Below are 23,760 nucleotides of genomic sequence, written 5' to 3'. Positions count from 1 at the left end.
ATTACTCAGAATTGCCCGTGCACACGCCTCAGAGGTTCTGCAAGGACTAAGATGATGTCTTTCCAGGCATTTGTTGATCTTAGGACTTTTAGGAAAGAAAGCTTTTCTTACCCAATAAATGCCCGTGAGAAACTAAATTGTATTATTAACTTCAAAAGAGTAAAAGCATGCCATTATATACATTTGTTTTGAAATTAATATTTTATTGTTAGAGCCATTTTTGATTTACAGAAAAATTGAGCAGCATATGTGTACAGATTCCAAACTCGACCTCCCTCTTACTTTCTTTTATTATTAACCTCTTGCATTTATGTGATGCATTTGTTATAATTGATAACCCAATGTTGGTACATTATTATTAACTGTAGTTTGCATTAGGGTTCACTCAGCACTGTGCACTTGTATGGGTTTTGCCAAATGCATCAAATGTCATGCACCCACCATTACAGAGTCATACAGAATAGTTTCATTGCCCTAAAAAATCCCCTGAGCTCCCCCTACTTATCTGTCCCTATCTGCCTCCTAGCCCCTGGAAACACTGGTCTTTTTCTGGACTCTCTATTTTTGCCTTTTCCAGAATGTTCTGTCATTGGAATCATACAGTATGTAGACTTTTCAGTCTAGATCTTTTCCCTTTGAAATGTGCATTTAAGCTTCCTCCTTATCTTCTCATGGCTTGATAGCTCATTTCTTGATACCACTGAATATCCCATTGTAGGGATGTTCTAATATTTTGGAAAATATCAAGACGGCTCTCCCCACACTGGGGATACCGCCTTACTATTTCCATTTGTCCCTGACTTTGTCAGCGATGTTTCTTTTTAACAAGTATTTCATGCATTCCTTCCTGGGAAACACTTTCTCCGCCCAGCAGTTGTCACCACATGGTCCAGATAATGGTTTTCCATATCATTGGTCCATTTTTTAACTAAATTGTTTCTTTAGTTTTGCCCATAAGACAAATTACTAAACATTTACCTTTAGGTGGTCATTCATATCAATTCAAGTACAGAACAGACCTAGCTAAAAAGAACAATCCATTGATGTGGCTACTTAGCTGCCTCCCCAAATAATGTAGTCGATTCTCCTAGGTAGTGGATGCTCCTTTCTCTTAGGGAGGCCCGGCGTGCCTCAAGTGTGTGGAGCTGGTTCACTCTTCCATGCCAGTCCAGAGGCTGCATCTGGGGGCCGGGCCCTGTCGAGCCTTCTCAAACATCTCTTTCTCAGCCACCACTTTCCTCACAGCGAATCTCTCTCTCATCTCAGTATATCCATTTCTCACCTCTGTATGCTGGACACCTCTCATGTGTACATATCTTCCTTCAGTATCATAGTTTGACCACATGCCTTTCCCCTTTTAGGGGTACGCTCCTCAGGGACTGTGTCTGTGTCTTACCTGTTCTTGAATCCTTACACCCTAACACAGTTTCTAGCACATAGGAGGTGCTCAGTTAATGGTCACGTAGGAGGTGCTCAGTTAATGGTTAATGAAACAAATATAGTGGAAAAGAAGGTAGAAAAAAAGGAAGATGAGCACATAGAAGAGAGAGGAAAAAAAGGGAAAAATGAAGAAAGAGCAGTTTGTTCACCTGGAACAACAAAGAAAGAGCAAAACCAGAGGAACTTTGGTTGCTGATAAGGACAGGAAATAGCACAGTTAGAGTGTGCATAAGCAGTATGTATTTTTATCTCCAAGCCTCTCTGCAATGTGTTTCATATTTAGAGCACATATCCAGCCTGCATCTGTTTCCAGAACTTGCTGCTAACAGTTAGTAATGATGCCAAAGCATACTTCAGGTCCAGCTTGCAACCAAGTGATCAAATAGAATTTTTTATTTCTAAATTAGAGTCTGACATTAATTATAGCCATCATGTAATAAAGTGTCAGAGTCTTTTCTGAGGAAACGATAGAAGTGATATCAACGGGGCTGTACACCGAAGCAAAACTCTTCCTCTAAAACAAAGCAAAAGATCTGGTTTTGACAATGATCATTTCTCAAAAAGTCTTATCTTCAGGCTGATTTTTTCCCCTAGATTCTCCCATCCTCTCCCCTTTCTAGATCCTTGCTGTACGATAGGGTTTTATGTCACCTCACTGTCCTGCTCCGTGGTCTCTGGTGTACTGCAGTTTGTCAGTGTCCCTCTGAATGCCGGAACCCGGGACCAAGCTCCTTTCTTCCCGGCCTCTGTGAAGGCCCCTGAAGCGGCCTTAGCATTGGGTAACCACGTTGCCCTGTTTCTCACATCAGCCACTTCTGTGAAGCTGCATGTCTTCCATTTTTTCACTTTTACTGATTTTTTAGCTCCAGGTAGGATCATTGATAGTTAATCCTGTTAACATTATCTTATTTAATTCAGGTAATAGTAGCTCGCTCTCCGGAACTTTGTGGATGTTTATAATGTCTCCCAATATATTAGTAGCTTCTCTCATTTCTTCCTACCAGGGAGGAATTAATTTTAATTCACCTCAGTCATTTCAGATCAGCTCAACAAATATTAGGTTTATACCTGAAGGGTACCCAGGGAGGCAGTGAATAAAAGGGAACAGAAGACGTTGTCTCTGCCTTCAGGAAGCTTTTAGTCTCACGTAGGCAATGACATTTTGCATACATGACACAGTCACATGCCAGCATATGCAAACAATGTTCCGATTTTAGTGAAAGGAGGTCTCTTTGCTCTGCTGCATAACCAACTTTATAAAGCCTTCTCCTTTAAGAAATTAAAAAAGAAATCAATTTCATTCTGCTCAGATTATACTGTCTGAGTTGCTCCAACAATTACATTTTTCAACTGAGAAAAAAAATTACACTTGTTGACATGTGTGGTTTCATAATGTTTCTTAAGATATGACAAGAGTATGTCAGATCTTATCTTTTCCCAGCGAGATTGAAAGCCCCTCCAGGCTCAGGGCCTGGCCTTCTAATCCTTTGCTATGTGTCTGGGTGACTCCTAGTTTCAGGCTCTGCCTGTGGGTGCTCAGGGGAAGTGCTTGCACGCAGAGAAAGGTCGCCTGATAGTCAGGGCTGCTTGCTTCAGGATTACTTAGGCCATGACCGTGGCGAGGAGTCGGCTCATAGATCTAGAAGTGGGACTGTGTAGGAGGCTAATGACAATGGCCATATACCTTACTTTCACATTCCATTACACAAATACATTCCTAGCAAGTTATTATATTGTAAAGTTCCCCATTCTCTTTAAAGGGGAGCAACACTGTTAGCTCTATGCTATAACACACACACACACACACACACACATATGCATGCGTTCACCTCTTCACCACATTTAGAATGAGTGTACGTATAACTATTCTGGCCAGTAGGAAGACATATATTATAAATTGAGTCAGAATTTAAGTGAGTTGTTCTGAGGCAAATTGAGGAACCCATTTGACATATTGTCTAAATTATTATTTTTAATGTGACGCTGAAGAAATTCCTATATCTCTAAATCCATGAAAGTAATGTAAATTAAAATAAGCTACTGCTCAGGCAACATTGTTCCTGAATATCTCAAAGGACAGTGTGACCAACTTGAAATAGAGCAGCTAAGCATGGCAGACGAGAACAAGACCAGTGTTTCTGTATCTGAAGTTCGCTGCTCTCTTCCCAACCAACACAGTCACCATTCTAGCTCGTTTCCTATTATAATTAGTAATAATGCCGTAGTTAGTGGAATAATAGCAACAAATATAATGATGGTTATAAACACTCTACCCTGTGCCAAGGAGAGGAGTGATTCATGATAAATCAATAAGAAACCCATTGATGTGGCCACAATAAAGCCATGCATAATTAAGAAGAACCCTTTCTAAATAAAAACTACAAAGGAAATAAAAACAGGCTTGAAAAAGAGAAAAACAAGTCTGATAATAATGTTGTGGTGCTCAACCTTAAAAAAATACACAAACCTGTAAGTTCCCAAACTACACCTTAGGAAAACAGTGTATTCTCAGTGTTGCTTAAAAGTGCCGTGGAATGTTGGCCAGAGGGCTCAGAAAAGGAGAGTTTGACACCCTGGCCAGTTGACAGAAAAAGTTAAACTTGTTTTCTGCCCTTAGAAGTTGGTGGGTGTCACAAGTATGGTACCTTTGGAACATTCGCTGAGTCTTGGCTTGTCTTGCATTCTGACAGTCTGTCTTTTGATTGGTGCATTTAGACCATTGACATTCAAAGTGCTATTGACTGGGTTGGATTAATATCTCGCATATTTGTTACTGATTTCTATTCGTTGCCCTTGCTATTCACCCTATTTGTCCTTCTACACTTTTGTTTCCTTTGTGGTTTTAATGCTTTCTTAGCATGTGAGTTATGCTTCTCTTTTATCCTTTTTTAGTGGTTACCCTAGAGTTTGCGATATACATTTACAACTATTTCAAGTCTACTCTCAATAACACTACATCTACCACATCATGGGTAGTATGGGTGTCTTATAAACATCTGTATGTAGGTTTTGTGTGGACGTAAGTTTTCAACTCCTTTGGATAAATGCCAAGGAGTATACACTCACTGTATCACATGGTAAAAGGATATTTAGTTTTGTAAGAAACTGCCAAACTGTCTCCCAAAGTGGATTCACCATTCTGCATTCCCACCAGCAATTAATGAGATTTCCCATTGCTCCGCATAGCCTATGTGTCTTTATATTTAATGTGGGTTTCTTGTAGACAACATACAGTTGGGTCTTGTGTAGTGATATGGTGAGGAAGAAGTATTTAAGATGAGTTCTAACAATCTGTGACTTAATTGGTGCATTTACACCATTGATATTCAAAGTGATTAGTGATATAGTTGGATTGATATCCCTTTGAAGGGTTAATTAAACCTCAAATAACCTCTTTAATCCAGCAAATGATGGAAGCATTTAAATCGGGACATGGATCTCAATGGAGAATTGAACCGAACACTGATAAAATAACAGTTGCTCAATAAACTTGTGTTTAATTAGTTTTGTTTATCAGAAAACTTTTCTTCTAAGACCCAGGCATATGGCATGGTGACTAAATACTCGTTGAATCATTGGCATTGTGTTGGAAATAGTGCTTGGTTTGGAATTGAGGAAACTGCCATCTAATTTTGATGTTCTTGAGCAGGTCACTTGATAATTTCTATGGGTCTAGTTTAATCAGGTGTGAAATGAGTTAGTTGGGCTACATATTCTCCAAAGTACATCATAAGCATTGAACATCTGTGAATCTAAAATAAGGCCTGAAAGGGTAAGTTTTCTCACAGAAAGCTTCTGTAATCACCACATCAGAAAACCAAATATTTGTTCTCAATAAATTCTTATTTATAATAAGAATAAAGGCTATTATGAACTAATAGGAACAACTACTATAGATTTCAAGAAAAGCTTTGTCTTTTTTGCTTCAATTGATTCTGACAAGAAGCAACCTAAGCTCAGATTAGTTAAAGCCTAAGAACCACACACTTAGACCTTGGCCACAGCTGAACTCCTGTCCAAGGTGAGGCCTTATGTATGTGCATGTGTGTCAGAGTCTGCAGACAGATTGGAGAATCCCAGCCTTATTTAATATGACGGAACTTTACTTACTGACATTTTACATGCCCTTGCATGGTTTTATGTAACTTATCTGTCACACCCTTTTTACCTGAAAATGTTTATCATGGAGTGTAATTTCTCTAACTGGAGAAATGAGAATCTTATAAGCTAAAGGTTACTAAAACAAAAGAACTGGTGATTTTTGTTAATAATAGAATAAATGGGATCAGAGGACCAGACTTTCTATATTCAATATATTTAGAGAAAATATGAGTGGAATTATAACAAAGTTCTTTTTAGTGAAACATTGTTGCCATAGTATTTTATAACCACGTGATAAAAAATCTTTATTAATACAAATTATTACAAACATTAAGTCAGCTCATTTATTGAGACTGTTCCAGCCACTGGAGAAACAGCAATGAAGGAGACAGAAAGGCTCAGGGGGGTTTTCCTACTGGCATATGGCATAGTCGTTGAACACAGTCTTTGCAGCCAGACTCCCTGGGTTTCAATCTAGGTTCCTTCACTCACTAGCTTAGTGATCTTGCATATTTTACTTAGCTTGTTTGTACCACAATTTCTTCACCTATAAAATGGGCTAATAATAATACCACCAACCTCAAAAGGTTGTTATGAGGACTAAAGGGAGGGTTAATATACTCAAAATCCTTAGACTAATGCCTGGTACTCAGTAATTGTTAGCTACTATTGAGGAAGGGTAGGCATTTGAAAATAAGAAAATATGATTTAGTAGGGATATGTACTGTGAAGAAAAGTAAAACAGTGTGGTGTGATGAGGAAGAAACATGTTAGCTGAGATCTGAACAGCAGGGGGTTGGTCCTGTGGAGATCATTCTAGGCTGAGGGGAAGGTCAGTGCAAGGCCCTGTGGTGCGAAGAAGGATGCCTAGGGGCTGGAGTGCACAGAGGATGAGAGGAAGCAGAGAAGTAGCCGGCTCTAGGTCACCAGGGGCCTCTACCGGTTAGGGTTAGAAGTTTGGATTTGCTGGTGCATGCAGTGATAATTCATTGGCAGATTTTAAGCAGGGTCACGATATAAATGGATTTCTATTTTCAAGGGATGTCTCTGGCTGTTTGGGGGAGAATTGTGCAAGAGGGTGAGGGAGGAAGCAAAAATGTGGCTAGGTGTCTGTGGCGGTCACCCTGGGGAGAGGATGGTGCCTTGTGCTTGCCTGCGAGTGGGGGATGGAGGCTCTGGATTGGAGAGGGTGTTTTGCCTGTATCATCAAAATGTTTTAGTAATGCTCTCCCCCAATGGTTAGTTTCCTTTAAAAGGAATAATATTGCATCTTATAAGTTTTTCGTTAATGTTTAGACATTGTTTATATGCCCCGTAATGAAGTGGCAATTCAGGAAGTGCTTGATTTATTAAGTGAATACAGAGCCACTAATCTGGAAAATTTGGGCCAGAAATCCATTTTGAGAGCTGAAGTGCTTGGCTTGGCTGTTTTCATTGACACATTAATCTGATTATTTCCAGTAGCGCCCTTCCTTGGCCTGGTGCAAACCCAGGCTTCAGTGCAGTGAGGCGCAATGATGGGATTAATCTGGGTGATTGACCAGCGTTATATGCTCCTCTCATCCTCTCAAAATGTAGGTAGCTTGTTTTTATACCTTTCACACCCTGTGTATACACCCATTCGTTTTACTGCTTTCAAGACGGAGAGAAATGAAAATCACTAGATTGGTATGACCAAGCTGGCTACACAGGTGCTCGTTAGCTGATCAGACCTGCAAGTGTGTGGCAACAGCCTGGAAGTGTGAAGACTCCTGGGCCAGGGGCTGACGGTTAGTTACAAAGGGCTCACAAGCCCCCATCCTGCATCTGAGAAAAGTAAAGCCAGGAGAGACACCAGCCTTGACTGCCCTGTGAATGGAGTCCGCCCCCAGGACAACTTCTTCCCAGAGGACTGAGAATTGGGGCATATCTTAAATTGGAAAGAACTTGAGTTGCTAAGGGATGAGGAGCTTGTTCTAAGCAGGATCTCATAAATACAAACCGAGGTTAAAGGAGGAAGCGTTAAATAGCTGAGGCTGTTGTATGACTATCACCCCTTTCTCAGATCCTTTATTTGTGCCTTAAAAAGAAATTCCCCCCACCTCCCCAAAACCTTCCATTTGTGGCTCTAGAAACCAGCTTCAAGATCTCCTGAAGCTATGAGCAGTTCTTATGTTTCCTGTTTGAAAGTCACTAAAGCCCTGTTTCCCGTGGACACGGCTTCCCCTTTTCCCTGGTATCCTGAGATGCAGAGGTATCCATACTGCAAACAGTCACGAACATCTGTTCGTTTGTTTTCAGTCAGAGTCTGGGCGCACACCTCTCAGTAAGTGACCTACTTACTTTATTTCATGGATTTATGTTGAGTTTGGAAGCTCAAGCAAAGAAGTCACAATGAAGTACCTTTCACAGGTGTCAGCATCTCCTAGGATGGGAAATCTAGAATGGTTCCAACGGCTCGGCAACCTCTGTAGACTGGAGTTCTGGATAATGGGTTGCTGTGTCTCTGGCTTTCAAACTAGTTTCCACCTTTCTCTCTGGCGTTGCCATTTAGAATGGAACAGGGATGGAGAATAGAGTCACCACCTTCCGTGTGAGTGAGATGCAAACTAGAGTGAGAAACAACAGATAACAGTTCACTGTAAAAAATAATAGTTGCCCTAACCAGTTTAGCTCAGTGGATAGAGCGTCAGCCTACGGACTCATGGGTTCCAGGTTCGATTCCGGTCAAGGGCATGTACCTTGGTTTCGGGCACATCCCCAGTAGGGAGTGTGTAGGAGGCAGCTGATCGATGTTTCTCTCTCACTGATGTTTCTAACTCTCTATCCCTCTCCCTTCCTCTCTGTAAAAAATCAATAAAATATATTAAAAAAATAATAGTCACCTGACAGGAATAAAATATAAAGATAGTGTATGTACTGGAAAGAGGGGTGTTTTCTCCCCAGGATCCCAGAGACCTGCCTCTGGATGGACCAGATGTGTGTACTAATTTTCCTCCTCTTCACGTGAGGGTGGTCCTCATACTCAGGGTCCCCTCCAACCTGAAGGCTTTGGTATGTCCTTTTTCACAACACCACTGCAGTAAGATACTGAAAGTCACCGCAAAAGTGGGTAAGGAAACAGATAACGAGGCCTATATTTAGGGAACTTAGAACTAGAAAACTGGGGATGTGGTTATGCTTCAGCCTGCGCATGCTCAGGCCCTCCAGGCTAGTGTTTGAAGCGCCAGCCTGGACGCACAGCGGCTTCGAGCCAGGACCCTGCGATAGCCAAGCTGCACCGGCGCCCTGCTCTCCTTTGCCATCTCCCTGGTGCCTAAAAGAGAAAAACGGATTTCACCAAAGTGTGAAGCTCACCCTGCCAACATTTTCATAAAAAGGTCAAATTCCAAATGGCAAATAATAGAACTTCTAGATAAAAGTTTGAAAAGAATCTTTCTGAAAGTTTGTAAAAGTTGAACAAGCCAGCCCCACGTTGGGGTTATGGAGAAGGCAAGTGGAGCCATTCAGAGTCAGGTTAGAGAAAAATATGGCAAGGAAGTCAGCTCTAGCAAACATAACAAACAGGTTAGCGCCGAGGGAAACAGAGGAGGGGACAGAGACGTGGACAAGCAGCCTGTGAGTGAGGACTCTGGTCCCCACAGCCTCACACAGGATGTGAGGAGGCGCGGGGCCAGGGCAGGTAGATGGAGAGTGGGCGCCGGCAGGTCAGACGGCTGTCCTCACAGGACGTGGAGACTCGGCAGGGGCCACAGAACATGAGAAGGAAAACTGAAGACACCAGGAAGAAGAAGGCATCCTTGGGAGAACCTTGAACTCTTGTGCTGCTGTGAGTCAGGAGCTCCAGAGAGTGGGGATGGAGAAGACACAGGACACTCCACTCATCCGTAACAGTGGCTTTTCTGACGGCAGAAATCACCGAAAGCTTCCAGATAAAGCACTCATGTAAGGACCTCCGACAAATTAGGAAAATGGGAAGAATTATAACAACTACGTCCAAAGGAGATAGGAAATAAAAGCATAGCAAAACTTGGCATAAATAATTATATTAAATATTGAAAATGATATTTAGGTAGTGTTCTAAGTGCACTAAAGATACTTTCGCAGACATTATCTCATTTAATCATCACAATAGCTCACTGGAGTGTAGATATTATTACAGTCCCTGTTTTTCTAGTAGGAAATTAGGGCTCAGAGACTTGTTCTAGGTCACTTGGGGGGAGAGGGAGAGTAAAGGATCAACCCCAAGCCTTGCAACCCCCACTCTGATCTCTCGGGGAAGTCTCCATACCACAACCAGACTCTCCTGGGGCAGCCTGTGGGTGTCATCCTCTGAGGGACTTTTGTCACATTCATCTTCCCCGGGCTGCACTCGGGGACGGAACCCCAGCAGTCCTCACGAAGTAGCCAGTGTTCTTGCTTGATGCAGGTCAGAGTTCCACAAATAAGGTAACATTCACTTAATTTCTAGCAGAAATAACGGTGGAAAAAATCCACCTCCTAATTTTACAAAACAAAGTTTTATTCTAGAGGTTAAAAGTGCACATATTTAGAAATCTTAAAACCTCAGAGTATATATGGTTATACATAGGGCATGGAGACTTAAGCTATTTAAACTATGCATCACACTATAGCCTATCCTACGAGAGTTGGGAAGGTTGATATAAAATGTTATTAATTTTAACTTCAGGTAGTTCAGCTCAGAACAGTTTGTTTAGAAGAATATAGAACAAATAAGTAGATCACATCATATCTCATATTTAATATGTGAGCCTAAAGCTAGTTTGAGCCCCTTTACTGCTAAATTTAATGATGAAAACCTTTTGAAAAAGCTAATAGTGTTTCTATTTTCTTTTGGCCTCTGTTGCGAACTCTTGTTAATGATTCTGTTTTTTTTTATTCTGTGGAAAAGGTAATCTAAATGTTCTAATTTGTATTTTCTCTCTAGAGAGAAAACCTGGGTATATTTTGCAAAGTGGACATCCCTCCTTTTCGAAAACTATAATTACTGTATTTTAATGAATGGGCACTGTCCTTAAGGGGAACCGTATTTCTAGTAGAATTTTCGAAGGTGTATTGGGAATCCTCAAGGTTGTTGTATGTAGCAGAATCAGAACTTTAGAACCGGAAACCTGGGGAGATGATTTAGTCAGATTCCGACATTTTACACTGCAAAGGAGTGTGTGAGACAGGGAGTGGAAGGGACCCGACCAAGATCCCCCTGCTTGTTGGGGGCAGCACGGTGACCAGATCCCACAGCCCCGACGGCCAGTCCAGTGCCCTCGGATCGTTTTCTCCTGCTGCAGTTCTAATAGGCTGCTGGCATTTTTTTTGTTGTTATTGTTATTGCTGTACATGCCATTGTCACCTGAAGAAGAAAAAGCTACCCCCAAATTACCTCCTCCTCCTCCTTCGTGCCTTTCCTCTCTTCATCCTAAAATCAAATCTTTAGGAAGAGACTGCACAGATGGTGCCCTGGATCTGTGACAGCACCATCTCTCCTGACCAGTCACCAGCTGTTTGGTCCACACCTGGCGTGGACTCCGTGGACAGTATTCTCAGGCTGGGAAAATGGGGCTTGGGTTGTTCTGTGGCAAACAGAGAAGTTACCTACTACTGGCTGCTTGTCCCACAGCACACTCAGTCCTTCCCTTTTCGGTTTAGTTTTTTTTTTGGTCATCAAAACAAGTAGTTCTTTTCGGACACCTTATACACAATTAGGTGTGTCTGTTTACACTGGGAGACAGGGCTTCATGTCCCAGAGACATACCAGGAGCCTGGGAGCAGCCACAAACAGATGTTGAAAATGTCCACTGTGGCCAGTTTATCACTCTAGCACCAGGGAACAGTGTTGAGGATGCAACCCCCTGAAGGGGTGAGTGTGTGTATTGAGAGGGGAATGTTACCGAGCAGAGTAGAAAGTGAAAGAAGGTCCTATTTTTTTTTTCTTCAGGTTTGCTCTAGTATTTATCTTCTTCAATGAGGAAAAGTTCACTATTTGGCTTTGGCTGTTTGAAGGCTTTTGCCAAATGCTTAACAATCTGTAGGGTTTGATTTCGCTCAAAAAAACTCACTTTGAGAACAAGGCTCTATGTAACTAAGATGTGTTTGTTTTTGTTTAAATCACTCAGAAAAGAAATCATCTCTTGTCCATTGTTAAAAGAGAGGTTTCAATCAAAGGAAAATTCTACATATTCTAAAATATACAAACAGTTCTTTGAAATCGATGCCAAATCAAACTCAGAAAGGGACATTTTCCTTGCAGAAGTTTTGAGTTAATTCCGTGTGCAAGGCTCGAGTGGAAAAACTTTGCAACTGTCAGAGGAACGAGTAACTACAACACTGTGCTAGGACGCGGAAGTTACATAAGGAGAATTGTGTCAGGATAGTACGAAGACTCTTGTACATGGTTTCAGGCTAAATCCTAACCAGATAGAAAAATAAAGTGAGTCATTTTTTCAGTTCACTAAAAGGTAGTAGATTGGTTTCTGATGTTACTGGATCTAACCTCCAGTGTGAGAAGGCAAGCCAGTTATTACTGTCCTATTCAATGGAAATGTCCCCTGTTGTTAAAGAAATACCATCCTTTTCTGTATCTAAACTTCTTTTAGGATGAACAGTAGTAGATGCAAAGGAGAAAAGTCTAGTGGGGAAAAGAACACAAATTAGGAAACCCAGCAGTTTCATTTCAGCTCTGTCACTCATTGGCTGTGTCCCTTGAGTCAGCCATTCTTTCCTTGACCTGGCTACATTATCAGCTGGTACCTGTCATGCCTACCTCACAGGCTTTTTGTGAAGGGAAAAACAGTGACAAAGTAAAAACCAATATGTAAATTTGAGGCTTGAAATTCTATTATTATTCTCAAGGGTCCGTGTTGGTGTGGGACAGAATAGTTTGCTTGGGACTGAAAAAAAAAAAGCCAGAAAAAGTTTTTGTTTATAGGATAAAGGAATAAACCAGGGAAGAGGGTAGAATAAGAGACACATCCAAGCCCGGCTGGCGTGACTCGGTGGTTGAGCATCGACCTATGAACCAGGAGGTCAGGGTTCGATTCCCAGTTGGGGCACATGCCTGGGTTGCGGGCTCGATCCCCAGTAGGGGTGTGTTCAGGAGGCAGCCGATCAATGATTTTTCTCTCATTGTTGATGTTTCTATCTCTCTCCTTTACTCTCTGAAATCAATAAAAATATATTTAAAAAAAAGAGAGAGAGAGACATCCAAGAACTGGTGATCAGAGCAGAGCTGTACATCTGGAATTAACGTAAGCCCTTTCGGTCCAGGTAAACAGGGATGGTAGGTCAGGCAAAGCAGTTGGCTGAAGGTGAGACAGAGTTAGGGATTCCCATCCTTTTTCCTCACATACACACTTAAATACTTCCTGTATGTCCCTCTGAAAGGGGCTGCAGTGCATTTAAAGATGAGTAGGACAGAGTTCCTGTTGTCAAGGAAGTTGTAGGCTAGTAGACGTGATAAGGTGATTGTAATGTGTGCATGCCTATGAGAGACACAAATGAAGACCTAATGCAGAGGAAGGAGAGGTGACTGAGGGCTAAAACTCTCAAGCAGAGTGAAGTCTATTTTAAAGGCTGCTTAGAATTTCAAGGGCCGAGAGAAGACTACAAACCACCAAGGCATGAAGGTGGGAGCACAAAAAACGGAAAAGGGTCCAGTTTGACTGGACTATTAGGTTCCTGAAGGAGTAGAGTGAGAAATGAGAATGGAAAGGTAAGTTGGGGCAAGATTATTGTTCCAGCAAACATTTGTTGAGTGCCTAATAAGAGATGTAGAAATGTGCACATTCCTGAAAAATAGGATGACACACAGTCACAGAACAGGTAGGCAGTCACGAACAAGGAAATCCTGAGGATTCAGGAACCCAGATAAGCCATCTGGGCAGAAGATACATCACACAAACAAAAGTGGATCTTGATTCTAAGGCAACCTTCTCTCAAAACCAGGAAGCCTCTCATATTTTCCTCCTGGGCCAGGAACCAATCCCAGGGCATGAGCAGCCCAGGCCTACATTGGGGAGCAGGTAAGTGGATACATCTGACCATAGAGGGAGAGAGGGCAAAGATAAGGATAGGAGCTGGCAGGATACAGTACGGAGGCTAAAGTCTGTGGCTTTGATCCTAGATTAATATGGATTGTTAGGACTGGGATAGCCAAACCTCTTGGAACTAGCTGACTTAGAGAGACGGAACAGCATTTTGGTAATCTTGTTCAAGTTCTGGGTCTTGGGGCATTGGGTGGTTTGAGTCACGTGCTTTAAGGTCCAGTATGGTCTCAGGGCTGTTGGACCACACCAGGGTGCTAAACCTTTGGAGCAGGATTCTATTTGAAAACTGTCCCTCAAGCTTGCCAGGTTTTGAGTGATAGTGCCTTGGGGGGCAGCTGCTGCCTGGAGCCACTCCTCCTTTTCCTGGGCCTCTCAGGATCAGTGCTAGACTCCGTCACAGGGATGGTCTGAGACTGGATTTGTGCTAGATTTAAAAGAGCAGATCTGTTCCTACTTTTAGACGTGGAGAACCGAGGCTCCGTCAGGAAACACAGCGTGCGCATTCACGCTGTGTGGGACGTGGCCTCTGTGGGGGTGGTTTGCTCCTTTTCCCGCCGTAGCAGGCAGAGTTTGGTTGGGCCTGGAACTGGGTGTGTGGGGCTAATTGGGAATCTCAGGATTCTGATTCTCCTGTCTTTTCTAGTTTGGACCCAATCTTTTCAGTTTCCTTCTTCTCAGGCTCTGCTAGTACCAGTAACAAGGAATGTCCTTTTGAGATGGAGGTGTTTGCTATTTTCTATGCTCTTGCCAGCCCCTTACAAGATTTGCTGTGGATCACTCAGAACATCCGTGGTAAAGACAGGTTGAGAACTCCAGGGCATGGCAGATACCTGGCACTCATCCTCCCCATTCCACAGCCCATCTCCATCTCCAGAGCTGTCATTGAGAAGTGACCAGAACCCTTTCATCATTGCCGCCGAGGTAGACATGGCCGGTCTGTTAGAATCTGCCAGAAAAGGGCACTGAGTCTGACATCGTGGAGCAGACTGTGGCCGTTGAGCCCTGTGCAGTGGGCCAGTGACACTGTCTACCTCACAAGGCTGTGATGAGGATTTAACGCTATAACGAAAGTGTTTGGATACAGATCCTCTGTAGATGGGGGCCATTGCATCTCAGTTGTTTGGTTAGCCACTCTTTCCTCTTAGCAAACCTGTAACGTGCTGGGTTACTGTGAATATGAAAGCACTGCAGGAGCCCTATGCTTGGAGCAAAGCAAAAACCGGTCTGTTAAGCAATAGCCAGTACTGGTTCCCAGCCCATCATCAAGCAACCCTGAGTCAGAACATTCCTAAACAATGGGCTTAGGCTTGCTACCAAGCTTGAAAGAAGCACTCCTCAGATTTTTCCACGGAAGAACCCCAAAGGCAGAGCGGACTCCACGGCTCCTTCCCTGCTCCTGATCTCCCAGTCTGCTGACATAACCCCAGACAACCCCAGCTCCCGCCTGGTGAGCATTTTCAAGCCTCAGGTTTTATCTTAAAATTCATGTGAATTTTTACCCCATGATATGCCAGTGTTTTGTATGTAATATAAAAACAATGTTTTAACTTACTAATATCAGTTCAACGTCCCTCTTAAAAAACCCTCCCCCATTTGTTCTCTTCCTGTATTTCATGCTTTCCTATCACCTAGGCTGCGGTGTCTAATATGTAACATACATCTCAACCAGTTCATAAATTTATGCTTTTAATATAGTCTGAGTTACCACTAGAGCAGGCCACAGGAACATACCAGGCTGTCCCTTCTGCATTTGAGCTTTTTTGAAAGATTTACTTAGGAACAATTTATCATTTAGTTGCAATTTTTAAAATAATCTTAATTGGCCACATATGTTATCAAATAAGAGCCGGTCCTCTAGCCTCCGCCTCCCTCCGCATTGCCCCCCCCCCCATGTGCGCATGCGTGCAACATTCTGCCAGATTGTCAGAAAATTCATCCACTCCAGGCAGATACCATCACAGGAGAGCCTCCTCCCGATTGAAGATGAGATTACTGATGTCAAAGCTGTTATTTTTAGGAGAGATAGACTGCTGCTTCTAAACGTCTTTCCCTCCTTTTCCTAGTTCCTCCTTTCTTAATTGTGGCTCCATGTTTTGGTAGCCATAAGTCATTAGTGGTTTTTAATTTCTCTGAAACTGAAATAAGGTCTGAAAGGGTGGATTTGTCCCTTTTTTCTTCCTTTTTTCCTCTTTTTTTTTTTTTCCTGGCTAATCGGAGGAACGCAACCACATCTGAAGCCACTTGGCTCATTATGAATTTCATGGAAACTGATTCTCTGAAAGTGTTTCCATATGTGTGTTCCCAATATATCCCATCCTCTCTAAATGGGAGCACAGACGTGTGCATGGGCTGGAAATGGCTTCAGGATGTGACAGAGCAGTCATATGACCGCCGCGGCACCGTGGGTGGCCTCTTCTGAAAGACACGGTGTCCTGGGTGCTGGCCTCCTTCCTGCAGCGGATCTGGTTTCAAAGACTATCCACCCTTCCTAGCCTTTAAAAAGTTCTTAATCAAGGCCTAGCAAGAAGATCTCTCTCATTTTTCCTCCGTTTCTCCCCCCACCCCCAAACCTTGGTTTCTTCCTTCTCTCTTACTCTCCCTCTGAACACATACACACACACTCACACCTCTTCTACCGCCTGCCTCCTTTCCCTTCACAAAGAGGAAATATATTATTCCAACAATATCCTCAAAATTTGGGTGACTTTAAGGAATGGTGGAAGTTTCTGAAAATTGCCAGGTTTTGGGTTTCCCCCGCCCCTTTCCCTCAGCATAGCATACTTTCTTAGCCTTGGGATCAGCTGGTCTTTCAGAATTTGTGAGCATGCAGTGGAAAAGTACAATTCATTACAACACGGAAAATAAATATTTATACTGGATAGTCGAGGCGCTTTTCCACTCTTTTGCAAAACGGCGAAACGATGGAGTTTGCTAGTCTGATCTTTCATTATCTTAAAAATTAATTTCAAATTCTCATTTTGCTGGTTTCTTCTCCATCAGCATGACCCATTACATTTCTCCCATGTAAGATATATTTTCCAGTTATTATCTAGTGAAATTAAAAGTAAAATTAATTTAGTGATAGATACCTGATCATTTTAGTGTAAGGAGATAAATTCAGGGAAATGAAGGAAATCGATGTAAAATCCCTTAAAAACATCAATGTAGAAAATGCAAAATAATGGTCTGCATATAGTCTAAGATTGATTTGGGGTAATGTTTACATAGCATTTCTGCTCTGTCATGTCGCCTGCTTTGAGACTATGCTGGTAATTTATTCGTTTAGCACTTTTTTTTTTTTAAGAACCCATCTCTTCTCAGCACCAGGCTATGTACTAGGTAGGATCAAAAAGGACACGGGTTCTTATTCTTCATTTGTTTTCCTTTAGTTGGAAAATGAAAATACTTATGTAAAACCAGTGACAACTCCTTAAAATGCACGGAGAGGTAAACTTTACATCCTAAATACTCAATATGCATATGATAAAGAAAAGATGGTGAGAATTTGTGTGGCTGGGAAGTCCCTGTGTAGTGGTGAGCTCTAAAGACCGGGCTTACTTACTTGGTCTGAGAGAGAGAAGAGAGGTGGCAGGAGTCTGGGGAGAGCATGAACCCAGCTCCAGGGGGGTCCTGAGTACATGGCCTGCCATGAAGAGGGGGTTCACACTGAGGAGTAGTGGGACATGACCTTCGTAAAGGAGGACAGGGGACTCTGAATACGCCAATAGCCTCGTCTTTATTTTTGACAGAGTTGCTGAGTCATGCCGGTGAGAAGTGGCTGGCCTGTGCTGGTTGGGGGTGACACCCTCTGGTTTTAAGGCTCTGCCACCTGGAAAGGTAGCGTAAGTGGAAGATGCTCCCCTCCCAGGTGTGTTTTCACAAATGCAGATCTAAGGAAAGCCAGGGAGCTGCTCCTCCACCCTTCCCCCGTCACGCTGTGGGCAGCAGCAGAGGTGGAGTAGAAGGCTCCCACCTGGGTAGAATCACGTTTTAATCTTGTGATGCCCCTCAGACCCGCCGTATCTCCGTTTCTTCATCTACAAAGGCCATCTATGATCCCTGAGAACTCTGACACACCAGCTCTATGTATTAGTCTAGAAATTCATGCAGCACGTGAGCTTCACCCTCGGTTACCTTTACCTCCTACTCCAAACATGAAATAACAGGACTGCAGGGGCAGCGGTTACCCTGGGGCCCTAGGGCGAGTGTGCTCACTAACTTGCCTGTGGGCCAGACAGGCATGGCCCCCGTCCTCCTCCATGTCTTCTCCCCATGGCTCCTCAGTGTAGACTTACACAGATACAGTCTCTAAGGAGACTGGGGACAACACCGGTGACAAAACAGAGGCATCTGTCTGTTCACCAGTGGCAACTGCCATGTGCGGGCGCCTGTGTGAAACATGAGGTCAGGTGACGTAGTGATGCCTGGGAAGAGCTTTGAACACTCTTTAGAGAGAATTTTATGGGTGGAATGGGATTCAGATTACGTTTCAGGTTGGATGCCAGCATTGCTTAATTCTTACTATATTAATTTTTTTAATGTGTCAAAAATATGCCAGTTATCATACAGAGTTCCTGATCCCTAATTCACTTATTCATTCTTGTATCCCTCCACTCATACACCAAATTTTAAAAAAAGTGTAAGCTCTTCGAGTATTGAAGATTCTGAGGGATAGGAGAGGAAAATGAATCATGACCTTGACCATCCAAAGCTTACTTTACAGTTGGAGAGAACAGGCTACGTAACAGCTAATAATTCAGTAAAGTATTGACTAAGAGCCCGAAAGAATGATATGGAAAGTAAATGCTATTGGAACGGGAGTGAAATAGGAAATCATATAATAGAGCAGTTGTGGAGGGGGCCGCCAAAAGGTTGTAGAGGGGGAAGAAGATTCTTAGAGGAGAGCAGCCCTAGAGAGCTTGTGTATTATATGTTCCAGTAGGAAGAACACCGCGAGGGGGTTCATAAAAAAGTACTTGGACTTTATGTGAGATTTGTTGGAGCAATAACTCCTATCACTTAAAAGGCCCCAATGAAGCTTGGAAGTTCACACCTCACTGCTGAGAAGTATGATGGCTTTTCATGATGCACATTTATACCCTTGCGTTAAAGAAGCAGGGCAGACAATTCTAAATATGCCGACGGATGTCCCGCCTGGATTGAGGCCCCTTTTTCTTTTCCTCGGCCCGACCTTCCTCCTCAGCTGGGATGTGTAATTCCACTGTTTACGGGGCACGAGACACGGCACAGTGTTTCCTAGCTGACAGCCTCAAATGGCGAGTACCCAGTCTGTTATTTAAAAAAAAACAAAACACTACTATTTCCTTTCATTCTAGAGATCTCCTTGCTCATTTTCAACCAACCATTATTTATTGAGGGCCTAAATGAGAAAATGTATGCTAAAGCACTAGGGAAAGGCTTGGACACATCAAGTATTGTTGTTATTGAGCACTGAAGGGGAGATAAACAAGGGTTCTACAGATCTCTGCCCTCAACAGCCCACTCTGCAGTTACGAGTTAAGCGTGACCCGGGCGGGATCGCTGGCATTAACAAGCAGTGTGTGAAAGATGCTGAGTGGGGAGTGGCAGGCGACCAGTATTAAAGATCAGAGGTTCTCTTTTATCTTCCCTTATCTTGGTTTCCCTTTTTTCCACCACACTTTCTTGCTTTGAAGACCCAAGAAACCTGGTTGGGTAAAGAGAGGCCATTTCCTTTTTACCCATAGATCTTGGGCGGAGGAAGGGGAAATAGATATTTTTTTATTTTTAACATTGATTTTATTTTTATTTGTGTGTCAAGGGCATCTTATTATACTATTCTTCCCCATGTATATGAGGTTATGAAAAGCTTTTGCTGCTGCTGCTGCTATTTGAATGAGCAAGGTTTTTGCATCTGTGTTTGTGATAGCTACATTCATTTGCAAGCTGTCTGACTGTGGCTAGGGGAGATAGCAGGTCTGGAATGAAATGTATCTATAGGAAGCCAGCAGGTCTTTAGGGAATCAAACCCTTGACCTTGGTCTCATTCACATTATGTCATAAGCAACCGAACTAATTGCTCACTATTGAGTAGGTTAGATCAACAACAGGACTTAAAAGAGTTCTTAATAGTATTCCAAAGACCGTAACTCTCATTGGGCCAATATGTAGGCACCAGAAGAGCCTACTTAACTATTTTCAGGCGAATGTACTTACGCAAATAGACTTTTAAGGCAGGAAATATATATGTATCTGTGATTGTGTCAACCAGATTCCTTCAGGACAAATGAGATTGCAAAGAGGTTAGAAGTCAAAGAGATCTGGCTAGTTTGTGGCTCAATCTCTCTTAAACTGCTTGATTTTGTAGAATAAATGGCTCCCCTTCTCTGGGCCTTCCCTTTCCTATTTATCAACGGGTTAGATTAGGATGATCTACCCAGTAGATGAGGGATTTGAGTTTTTCTTCCCCAGCAGGGGAAGGTAAGAGGGTGCTTTAGGGGATCTGGAGACATAGCCTAAAGCTTCACAAGTGCAAAGGTTTTTTCTTTTTTTTTTTTTTGTTAAAGTCACATTTTGTTTGTCTAAAAATTCACCCAGGTGTTGCATTTAGCCCATATCATATCCATGTTTGTTGTACGGTCTACCCTGACTCCAGGTGGAGTAAAACCAGCCCATCGGGAAGATGTCCCACGTTTATCATGGGCTTCAAGTAACTTCTGGCAGCACTGGCTTAGTTTAATCAGTAGGTTGTAGTCAGGAGTTTAAACTTCTCTGGGGAGCTCAGAGGCTACAAGGCACAGCACTGAAGCGGTTACTGAACCTTGGCCTCACATTTATAAAATTAGACTCGGGTAACAGTACATCCCAAACTCTCCAGGCTTTCATCCTGACCCTTTTAAAAAATAGATTCATCTTTTCTTTACTTTCATTAATATAATATCTAGGGCTATTTTTAAAATTTGTAGTTGCAATGTGGCTAGTGACACAGGGATGAATAATTCGGGACACGGTGTCAAAATAACCCAAGAAGGCTGTCTAACAGAACACCTGAGTTCATATACACAACAGAAATTAGAATTAGAGATTGAACACTATTCGATGAAAGGAAAACTAATTATACCATTTATTCCTGCAATGATTATTATAAACAAATTGAAGATGAGGAAAGGGTTTATGTTGTTAACATCGCCCCATCATAGATTATTATAAGGCAGCGATTTTCAACTTTTTCATCTCATGACACACATAAACTAATTACTAAAATTCTGTGGCACACCAAAAGTATATTTTTTGCTGATCTGACAAAAGAAAATAAGTATGATTTTGATTCATAAACACCAGACAGCTATTGCTATGTTGGCTGTTGTCATTTTTTTGACAGAATCACAGAAAAAAGGTCAGTGCCCCTGACTAAACAGTCAGGTATTGCATATTCTAAAAATTCTTGCGGCATACTGGGTGAAAATCGCTGATGTAAGAGATCTCATATGATACTGTGTTCTTCATACAGAACACATTGCAGTATGTTTCAGAAACATTTCTTGTAAACACAAAATGACTAAGCAACTTCCAGAAAGTTCTATTTTTTGTAAGTTATAAAAATTACCGTGTAATTTATTTAATGTCCGCATTAGCTCTCTTTGCCCAGAAGGAGTTACTGCTCAAAACCTGACAGTCTCCAGGGACCAAAAATGATTGGTCAAAATTCTGTAAACCCAGCAGAAATTTGTTGCATTGTTTCCTATAAACCACAACCAGAGCTCATTAATTGAAAAATGAATGTCAATTTGCATTAGCTGGCATCCATAAACTGAAAAAGTGCAGTGATCCTGGCATGCTACGGATAATAAAAACATCAGCAAAATGTATCAGGTAAAATAGAAAAGGTGGAGGGATAAATTCAAAACCATATTGGAGTTTACTGGCGGGCCCCACATAAAGGGTTTTAATAAGGCTTCTGCATCAAAACAAGGGAAACCACATGGAATTTTAATTATGACTACAGTACATTTTAAGTACAAATGCCCATGAGAAGCAGTTTTTTACGTTGGCAAGCCTCTCTGTGTGAGCTCTCTGCCTTTGGGCCAGGGGGTGGGGGGCAGACGTTGATGTTTTAAGTGTGACTTCTGTTGGAAATTGCTCACATTATTCTGGTTTCTTTCACATGATCCGGGCATTGAGCTTAATGTGTACAGAAGTGGCCCGCCTGTAACTATTAGCTCTGCCAACTCAAGTTCACCTAGATGCTCTGCAGGGAAAGGGGGCCGAGGAACATCTGTGGCCTCGCGGTGTGCCTGTCTCCTGCACGGCATTCATGAGCGCGGGGCGGGGAGACGTTCCATCTCGTCTGCTCCCGTTTGCGATTCTGTCATAATCGCTACTTCTCCGTGTTTCAGCTTGAGCTTGTCAGAATTTCGTATTTGGGAGGGCTTAGGTAGAGGCCGGTGGAGGATGGAAGAATTTATAAAAAGCAGAGGGTAACTGCCCAGACGGTGTTAGTTTTGGTTTGTCATCTTGAAAGTGTTTGCTTCTGGTATTAGAAGCTGCTCACTAGCTTTCTACCCTCTGCTTCTGGGGCCTGTGGATTCCGGGAAAGTACTAATGAGGGGGTGGGAACTTCCCTGCCTCCCGCTCCTTTACGGCTGTTGCTTCTCCTTCTGTCTTGGAGTTCGCGGCATAGAACGTAGATGGAAGGGAACTTAGAGCTCATCCCCCTCGTTTTACAGATGATGACACTGCCACCTCTGACTTCTGCCTCTGGCCTTCCCCTCTCAGTAAGAAGAGCCAGGCAGGTGAGACTTTTAACCATTGCTGGGCTGGGCCGGGTGGGCTGTCTGATGGCTACTGTCGGATTGGTGAGAAAAACTTTTGTTAACGACATATGGCTTTTAACAGTCACGTTTTTATTACAAATGCACACCGTGGCACAAAGTCCTGGCATTTTATGAAGGTCACAGGCAGTGTGCACTTTAACAAAAATGAACAACCCTCACTCAGCACCTTGAAAGAAAAGTATTAGAGTTATTCACTCAACAAGTATTGGAGCATCTAAGAACAAGTGCTAAATAAAAATGGGGCTGAAGAAGTACCTACTCCTTAAGGCTTCACGGGTTCCCAGGTGCTTCCCCTGATAGAGAACAGCTATCAGAAAAGCAAATACACGAGATTCAAAGAATTGGAAGATTTCAGATGCGGTCAAAACCTTAAGAACACTGGTATCATAAAAGGGCTTGTCACAATTCTGTCAATTTTAGAAAATCATAACCCGATCTTTGAAAACTGATTTCCACATGAAGTGGTTTATAACTGTGGTTTCATATGCTCAGTACCAGAAACATCAGTTAAGGAAGCACACTGTTGGTTTTAGCAGCTAAGGACTGCGCATTTCAGGGGAAACCATCTTTGTCTCCCTGTTACCTGTTCAAAGTGGCCTGAAGCGAATTCTGTAGGATGTGGTACGGGGGCCTGCTACATGGATGGTGACGTGCCCTCCTCATGGGTCCCCTACCCAGAGAGCCTTTCACAAAAACTACTGTCAGCACCTGGCCTAAATCAGTCCTATATCTACTACCGAGGCTTGAAATGCAATGATTTCTGGGTACTAAGCCCTCCTTTTACTTATTTTCATTTTTTAATTGTTAATATGTTTTTATTAATTTCAGAGAGTAAGGGAGAGGGTGAGAGAGAAACATCAGTGATGAGAATCATTGATTGGCTCCTTCCTGCATGCCCCCTACTGGGGATCGAGCCTGCAACTCAGGCATGCACCCTGACCAGGAATTGGTTCATAGGTCGATGCTCAACCTATGGTCAGGCATAAGCCCCCTTTTTAAAGCTACTTATTTAGTTTATGACCCTCGGGAGAATTCTAAGGGCTAGACCCTCCTTATATATCCCCAGATAATTTAGTTGAGAATACATTGAAATCTTCTTTGATTGCAGTCTGGTTTGATTTTTGAAATCTGTTTCTAAGATAAAGAAGATTTTAAATCATTTCACAAGTTGAAAAGAAGTGATAGGAACATGTTAGGGTATCTTTTTAAAGTCCCTTCATTGATGAAGGGGGGCCAAGAGTACCAATAGCAAAACTGATGGTTTTGGAATTCCTTTCCATTTGGTTGAGAAAATGAAGCTCGTATGCCTTAGTAAAAAAAAAATGTCACTTTCAAATATGTGAGGTGCAATGAGAAACAAAAAGAGA

General features: G+C 42.5%; 1 protein-coding gene across 6 annotated transcripts in view; it reads left to right on the top strand.

Annotated features, from left to right (window-relative positions):
• RUNX2 (runt-related transcription factor 2) overlaps positions 1-23,760 on the top strand; it is a 229,870-nt gene that overhangs the window by 94,100 nt on the left and 112,010 nt on the right. For 2 of the 6 annotated variants that reach the window (XM_005860947.2, XM_005860949.2), the window contains one exon: positions 22,286-22,351. The exons of the other annotated variants lie outside the window; for them this stretch is intronic. In XM_005860947.2, coding sequence (XP_005861009.1) covers positions 22,286-22,351 — 66 coding nt within the window. The remainder of the gene's footprint in view (positions 1-22,285; positions 22,352-23,760) is intronic. 6 annotated transcript variants of the gene reach the window in all.

This window comes from Myotis brandtii, unplaced genomic scaffold, assembly GCF_000412655.1.
Source record: "Myotis brandtii unplaced genomic scaffold, ASM41265v1 scaffold143, whole genome shotgun sequence".
Taxonomy (NCBI): domain Eukaryota; kingdom Metazoa; phylum Chordata; class Mammalia; order Chiroptera; family Vespertilionidae; genus Myotis; species Myotis brandtii.
Note: the sequence above shows the minus strand (reverse complement) of the source record. Positions and strands in the feature narration are given on the sequence as shown.